Source organism: Physella acuta, unplaced genomic scaffold (genome assembly GCF_028476545.2).
Source record: "Physella acuta isolate Inbredline_101_S28 unplaced genomic scaffold, ASM2847654v3 ptg001095l, whole genome shotgun sequence".
In the NCBI taxonomy this organism is placed as follows: Eukaryota; Metazoa; Mollusca; class Gastropoda; family Physidae; genus Physella; species Physella acuta.
Window position 1 is genome coordinate 309220 of NW_026732612.1, and position 8521 is coordinate 317740.

Genomic DNA, 8521 nt, shown 5'->3' on the forward strand with positions numbered 1-8521 from the left:
CGGTTAAATTTTCTGATTAAGTAAAATACCGGTTTTCAATAAAGTTACGTTTCGGTTAAATTTCGTGCATTTTTAAGTCCTAAATTTCCGTATCCGACAAAATTTAAGGATTCGGTAAAATTGCCTGTTCCGGATAATACTACGTTTCAAATGAAATTTCGTATACTGTAAAATTTTAATATCTGCCTGAATCTCCGTATCCGCCAGGTAATATTTCCTGATCTGGTTCAAATGCGCAGTTAAGCTTTACGTATCCGGCTTAATTTTCGGAGCCTGTTAAACTGCCAATTCTGGATAAATATCCATTTTCAAAGACATTTTTCGTTGCCGGTTAAATTTCAGGTTGAGATGGGGATTTTGGTTTTGGTTTCCGTCAACCGAGCTCCGGGTGTATTTCTCACTTAACGGGTTATTTATAGCGTTTTAGAAAAAACAAACATTTATTTTAATCTTTCTAGTGCTTGATGAAAAGCAGCTTTTAAAAAAAAAAAAATTCACACCACACATCTTAATGCACAGAATTGCACCATGCAATAGATTATAGAAGGAAGTAATTTTATAAAAGTTCATCACATAAAAAATAACATAAGCCACATTGTTTGAAAACTGCCCCGACCGCCTTTTTTTCTGTGAATTTACTTTAACTTTGATTAAAAAATGAACAGGATTAAAAAGACTACTATAGCGAGCACATCCCTTTTGGCATTGGATCAGACCAAAGAGAAGTATGACTTTATTTTAAACAAACCATCAAATGTTCCTTATCTGGCGAGCCTTTTTCCTCAAGAAATCCTTATTAAAATCTTTAGCTATTTTGACCTTAAGGACTTGGTAAAACTAGCAGGTGTGTGTAAGTCTTGGCACGACTTAATCCACGGCACACCGCAATTTTGGTGGAACGCCCACCTCAAACTATCATGCAAAAAACAATCCAAGCTAAGACAAAACTCTTACTTGTTCGCCAAACTTTACGGAAGCCGGTGCCGGAATTTGGTGATCAATTGTGAGCACCGGTTCTACTATCTCGCCTGCTGTAAGAATATGACCGTCTATTTACGGAAACTATTGCTACTTTTAAAGCCAACAAAGCTGACGTCATTTAAAATATCTGACGCGCGTATGGGTTGCGAAAGAGAGTCCGTTAGGTCAAGCATCCTTCAAATTCTGACACGAATGCTGTCCAGATTTGACCGTCTGCAATGTTTCGCGATGCCGTTTGCGAAATGGCGACTCATCGATGGCATCAAAGTCCTTGACGCAGTAATATCAGCGTCCAAAGAAACTATTCAGTCTCTAATGATTGACGGCTTTTTCCATACATTTATAGTGTTATTTCCCCAGGAACCTGTAAATTTTGATAACGTGACCAACAACATACTTTCTTTAAAAAAATTGAAAAAACTGGGGATCGACTACTTTGTTCTTACCGATGATTTTGTTAATGCGCTGTCTACTTCCTGTGCACAGTTAGAAACATTGAGAATATGTGCGCCTTATGTTTGCGTTGCTACAAAAACAATCACTCAAAGCTGTTGGGTTAAATTGGTAAGTAAATCATGTTATTTTCATTAAAGTATTTAAAGATAGATTGTAACAACTAAGAAGCGTGTAATGGAGGACATTGCTTTTGTTTATGATCAAGATATAAACTCAGAACCCTAACCCTCCCCCCCCCCCCACGTCCACACACATCTAGTGTCGTCTATCTAGACCCCTACTATAAAATTACTTCCTGTCCATCTGGTCATTACTGCTAGATTAATTACCACCTTGTCAACTACCCACATCATGTTTCCTCATCGTTATGATAACCCCCAACACACAATCCCCATATATACATGGTCCCAACAAAATAAGAAGTGAACGATCCCATAGAACATTAAAAAACAAAACAAATGTTCTACTTTGCTCAAATTGTCTATAGTCAAGCAAATGAACAGGGAGTGATTAGGATAAGCTTACTCAAAACAGAATATGTTTTAAACCTATCCCATAACCTAACCGCAATGTTTATGAACTCATCAGTTAACAGTTCTGTTAATTTTTCTAGATAAAGCAAATTTTAAATATCAGATATATCCATTAACATTTGCTTCTTCATGAAAGTGAAAAAATATGTTTCAAATCAGAAAATGTTTTTTAAAATTAGTCGAAAAAATTGTACTTTACAAGTTGACAAGTTGTCGTATGTACAAACGAATTTATCCCCCTCTCTCATTTTTTTTTCTGTGGATATTACCTCTGTATTTTCAGTAGTTTAAGGTGTTTCCTAAATCATGTGATTTAATGACAAATCGATGTGTGACACAAGTGTTTTCATGATGGCGACTGACAGTGTTTCTTCCAGACTTTTTTCTCCGGGGGGGGGGGAGCACTTGAAATTTTCGGGGGGGGGGGGGGGGGGGGGGGCAGTAGACTTTCTTCGGGGGGGGGGGGGGCGGACACAGTTAAAAGTATATATTTTCTATATAAATTATATAAATTTCATTTCGTTCGGGGGGGGGGGGGGGCGCTACATATTTTTCGGGAGATGCCTGGAAGAAACTCTGGCGACTGAGTTATATAAAGACTGCGTGCCTTTCAATTCAAATTACAAGTCTCAGGTTCGAGTAACCTATTCTACTTTAATAGTTACTGGAAGAAAGTAAATTGAACCTGAAATTAGTACGTTTCTATGGTAACCTAAAATCACACAAAGTCTACGAAAGGTTAAGAGGATACATTTTTGAAATACTTTATTGCATTTAAGTAAAACTTGTTATTTCTTCTCTTGACATCAACAGATGCGAGTTTTTCCAACGAAGAAAGTTGAGTTTTCTTCTATTAATAGCCTTACTGAAGACGCTTCTGTGTCCGTCCCGGCCGTATTGGATCCAGTGTTACCCATCAACAAGATCCGGCTGAACATTCTTTGTTTAGACACCAATGCTATACCGAATACTGGGGCTGTGCTGCAACATATTTCTACACATTTCAGGTTGGTGAATCTTTAGTGGTGTGTGATTCTTCTGTGTGGTGAAGAGATAAAGTCACAATAACACATTCACAGGAATCTGTGGGCAATACAAATAACGTTCACTGAAAACGTTTTTTAAAAAATCAAATAGATAAAGACATTAAAAAGAATTCGCACGAATTACTAATCAAACCGTGTTGTCTACAGTCGTAGTCTGGTTAAATTCGAGATGAACATTGACAATCTCGACGGCCCAATTGACGGCGCGTTAGAGATATTTGTCAGGAATTGTCCACGTCTACTACATCTAAAGGTAAGGTGCCTGTAACATTTGAAACTGTGTATCAGAAGTTTAAACCACACAGAAAGTTTTCATCAGATAAGCGCCACTCTACAATACTAAAACCAAAAGTAAGAAAAACAACAACCAAAATCAATTTAATACAAAGATTTAAAATAGATGTAAGCCACAAAAACTGACAATAACCTAAAGATAAATTAAAACAAAAAAGTTACCACCATAAAGACAACGACCACAACAAAATTGGGTCTAACCCAATATATATATATATATATATATATATATATATATATATATATATATATATATATATATATATAAATATATATATATATATATATATATATATATATATATATATATATATATATGGTGACAGGACAACTGACCTCAGGTAAAATATTCCAGACAAAATAAATCACGGACAAATGTTCCCAGGACAAATTATCTCAGGACACATGATCTCAAAGACAAAATGATCTCAAGGTCAAAAGATATCAAGACAAAATATACCAGGACAAAATATCTCACAGTAAAATAATTATAGTATTTAGGATTATTTTCGTCAATTTTAAACATTTTTAAATTATTAATGTCATATTATGGATTTTGTTTACTTTTTTTTCACACATAATTATTGTGAGATATATTATTTGAAAGATTTAAACTTAATAAACGGTCAAAAGACAGAGTAAACTTAGTTTTTTGAAAAAGAATTAGAAATAGTACTCAAGTTATAGGCTTTTGAAAAACTAAAAGTAGAATACGTTCCATTTCCGGTTATCGGAAATCGCTGAAAAGTTAATACAGAACTACAAATTTGATAAAATACTTATATATGAAATGTTATTAACCTAGCTGTAACGGTACTCACACACACACAAACACACATATACACACATACACAGACAAACATACGAACAAAATTTCAAAACTATGATTATCCGACTGCGGGAGGTGTAAAACGTCGAGATTTGTCAAAATCGCGAAAGTCTCGATTTCGATTTTTTTGCACGATTACAATACGTCCTATATACTTCGTATACGAGAAAAAAAGAATGTATTAAAACGAGTTGCCATACTCCCCCCCCCCCAAGTGATCAATAATAATAGTTTCGCTGTTTGTGTATCTATCTGTCTATTTATCTAACTATGTATCTGACAAGAACGTTATAGAAAAAACACAAGCAAAATAAAAACGTTCATAGTAAAACGAAAACAAAATGATCTCAAGGTCAAAAGATATATGACGTCACATTGAGCATATAGTAGGAAATAGTCGAAAGCCGGGAGGGTGCACAAAATAATATAAAAGCCCCACACCCGCGTAAGAACGTCTAAGCCGCCCCTCCCCCCATCCCAACTCAAAAGAAATGACGTCATCGATACTCTACAATAAAAACACTGACATTACAGCCTGAGTGAGTTGTCTAATCCTAAAAGTGTTTTGTGTGAAAAGAGTCGCTTACATGCATCTCTTCGGGTAGGGGCGAAGCTCCACCCCCAGGTAGAACGTCTAAGTCCCCCCCCCCACCCCCTAAAAAAATAAAGTCATCGATACTCCATAATAAAAATACTGACATTAAGGCCTAAATTATTTGTCTAATGTTATAAGTGAATTGGGTGAAGAGTTTCTTTCATGCATCTCTTCGGGTAGGGGCTTAGCCCCTTCCCCCCCAGGTAGAACTTCTAATCCCCCTTTCCCCCCCCCCCCCCCAAAAAAAAAAAGTAAAATAATTTATATAGAAAGTATATACTTTTACCAGTGTCGCCCCTGCGAAAATTCAAGTGCCCCACCCCCGGAAAATAAGCCTGTCTGCGTGAGTAAAATTTATCAATCGAAAGTAGGTAACACGTCTAAAATTTTTTAGCGCAATTTCCATTCTAGAGAATTGCGTTTATTAACCCGTCATTTCTGGATGGATGTATGTATGTGTGTCCGCAGCTTTAAGTCGTATCTCCTCCTCAACGAAGCAATATCGAGGACTAGTTCCAAAAGCAATTATGTTAAGCAAGTTACGAGGATGAACATAGGCCATAAAAATTCCGGGTTTCTTTCATGGATTTCCCGGAAAAGCCAAAAAAACCTCGAAAAAAATGCAGTTTTTGACCCATATCTCGGCAACCAGACCACTTAGCGACTTGAAACATTTACCAATCGATTCCTTCTATAATTTAGAACAATATTGCCAAAGAAAGTTTTCAAAAATATCCTTTCGTTTGGGCACAACATTTTTTTTTGAATTAATTAAAATTTGGACCGAATTAGTAGGCATGTTTATCCAACCACACCACACGCGTCAACACGTTCAATAGCTGCGCCATCACGTTCAGTAGCTAGGCGCGCAATGGTTTTTAGTCATGTAACTCTATTGTAAATAAAACATAAGGAAATTGCGCTTAAATGTCACTAGACTTTTTAATTAACTTGTTTGAAAGGGGGCGGACACTGGTGAAAATATGTTTTCTATTAAAGATTATATTTCGTTGAATGGGACTTTAGACATGCTTTAGAGTGTGTGTGTGTTAAGGGGGTGGGGCGGGGTGATCGACGAGGAAATTTATTCACCCTTGCAAAAATTCAAGTGCCCCCCCCCCCCGGAAAGAGCAGCCTGAAAAATACACTGTCTTCATGAGTAAAATTTATCGGTCGAAAGTAGGAAACAGGTCAATATTATAGAAGTAGGCTCTACCTTTTGTTTGTGTCAGCTAAAATGCGACCATGTGTTTCTGTCAGAGTTATTCCTCCACAGAGGGGGGGGGGGGGGGTTCTTAAAATTTTCGGGGATGGGGGGACTAAATTTTTTAGAAGGGAGCGGACACAGGTAAAAATATGTTTTCTATAAAAGTATGAGTGGTGGGGGGGGGGGGAGGGGGTGCGCGGGGCGGAGCCCCCCCCCATAAATGCGACTTATGTCGTGTTTGAGATTAGGTGCAAAGATAAGGGGTATGACTTCGACTATGTTTAGTATCAATATGAAGTAACTACGCCTAGATCAAGCTTAATTCCCGTAAAAAACGCAAATTTTGGTCGAAATCCGTTTTCAATAAAAAAAATTTCCGATTAAATATGAAGTTGAGATGGTGATTTTGTTTTTGGTTTCGAGTTGGAGAAAAAGACAACACTATCAACCTAGCGCCCGTTGTATCGCTCACTCAACGGGTTATTTTTCTAGTATATAAGAATAGTCGAGATATTTTGTCTGAGATCAGTAGTCCATGATATCATTTGTCCTAATATATTTTGTCCTGAGATCTGTTGTCCGTGAGCTCCTTTATCCTTAAGATTATTTGCCTTGAGATCATTTGTGCATGAGATATTTTGTCTGGGACATTTTGTCTGAGATAATTTGTCCTGAGATCATATATATATATATATATATATATATATATATATATATATATATATATATATATATATATATATATATATATATATATATATATATATATATATATATAACAACGTAAAGCAGTCAAAAATAAAAAATATTGAGTCTGCCACGTAAAAGCTAGTTAACCAGGTTCGAGTACCGCCACTACAGAGAGTTAGGAACCTAAGTGCGAGATAAAATAATTCTTACCACAAACTATAAAACCCACCATAAAATATAAGGATCACCATAAAACAAAGAGACAACAAATAACATAACGCCAATCAATATATTTCAGGTCTCGGCTCACTTTGCTAGTCCACATACACAACAGCGAGTTCTGGACCTGATACAAGCCAGAAGGCAAAGGCTCATAGAATGTAAACATCTAGAGATTTCTAACAAGCGACGGAAACTAAACCCGCCCGACGGCCCAGGTTCGATTACCGCTAATACAGAGAGTTAGGGATCTAAGTGCGAGATAATGTCATAGTGAGCTAACACTGTCCATGGGTCAGTCTAGCTCCACGGAAACAATGCCATCTATTATAGGGAGCTTTTGTAATGTTCACCATCTGTAATCAGCTACCATCATGAAATATTTAATTGAGATCATTATTTCCATCTAGTTAAATGGTTGAATAAAAGATCAACAGTTTAGTGAAGTCGATAAACATAAAAAGTATGAAAACAAATAAAAATTACTAATTGCAAAAAAGCATTTGTTTGTGGAAATTACTTCTCAAACCTTATTGATAATTTTTAAATTGTGAAATGGAAGACAGAAAACGAAACTAATTATTCATATTTTATACGAATGGGATGGAATCAGAGGCGTAGCAAACCTTCCCGGCGCCCGGGGACAAACTTTTCGTTTTGCACCCCCCTCAAGATTTCGATTTGCCACCCCCCACCTCAAACTTTTGATTTTCACCCCCCTCAAGCTTTCATTTATATTTTTCCAACCCATTTTTTTCGCCCCCTAAGGTGGCGCCCGGGGACATATGTCCCCCCCCCCCCCCCCCTCGCTACTGCTATTTTCATCCTCTGAGCGACTTTTCAAAAACGTGTATAATGTATTTGACTTATGGAATTATACTCACACATTACAACTAATACGTGTTTCTTTTCTGTGCTGCAGTTCTTTAAAAATACAACTGAAAGAGAATAAATGAAACATTTTAAAAACAATTTAATTAAGTTTAATTTGCTTCAACTACTATACTGCCGTATAACAATGTAGGTATAATTGAACAATATTTTTAAGCTATAGTTTTACGCAGTGACGGAACTAGAAAAAAAGGGCCGCCTCGCAAAAAATATTTTGCCCCCCCCCCCCATATGTATATATATATATATATATATATATATATATATATATATATATATATATATATATATATATATATATATATAAATAAAAAATAATTATCAATAAAAAAGTTTTAAAAAACCCACGTTTTCTGATTGAACTAAAAAGTAGAAAATAAATGCTAAACGTCACAATAATGCAAGCGATCACTCTACTAAAAGCGATCGCAAACTGCGTGCGCATTATGACAAAAAAAGGAAAAACGTTTTTCATTTTTTGTCATAATGTGCCAACCATCCGCGCGGGGCCTTATATTTTTCCATTGGTGTCTAAAAAATGAACATTGAGGCGTTTTATTTTGTTCTTCTCATTGCGAATTAATATTTATAACGATATATAGGGTATTTTTAAGCTGCTCATCAATGTCGTATATTAGTTTAAACATAAAGACACTGATTAAAAAATAATTTGTTTATTTAGAAGTTCTTTTGAAACGTTGTTTGTTTCTGTTAAAGCTTTTTGTTTGAAAAATAAAAAAATAAAACAGATATAAGTTCGAGACACGCATTAAAGAGACG

The 8521-nt window shown here is 35.9% G+C and overlaps 1 protein-coding gene across 1 annotated transcript; it reads left to right on the top strand.

Annotated features, from left to right (window-relative positions):
• The first annotated feature begins 574 nt into the window (after window positions 1-574).
• Window positions 575-7301, top strand: LOC131955708 (uncharacterized). The gene is made up of 4 exons (XM_059319931.1): window positions 575-1545; window positions 2784-2977; window positions 3164-3269; window positions 6930-7301. The coding sequence occupies exons 1-4, from the start codon at window positions 658-660 to the stop codon at window positions 7095-7097; spliced, it is 1356 nt and encodes a 451-aa protein (XP_059175914.1). The 5' UTR covers window positions 575-657; the 3' UTR covers window positions 7098-7301.
• The last annotated feature ends 1220 nt before the right edge of the window (window positions 7302-8521 follow it).

Coding starts and splice junctions, on each gene's coding strand:
- LOC131955708 (XM_059319931.1), top strand. CDS start 658: ATGAACAGGATTAAAAAGACTACTATAGCGAGCACATCCCTTTTGGCA. Junction 1,546..2,783: donor AAAGCTGTTGGGTTAAATTG/GTAAGTAAATCA, acceptor TGACATCAACAG/ATGCGAGTTTTTCCAACGAA. Junction 2,978..3,163: donor CATATTTCTACACATTTCAG/GTTGGTGAATCT, acceptor TGTTGTCTACAG/TCGTAGTCTGGTTAAATTCG.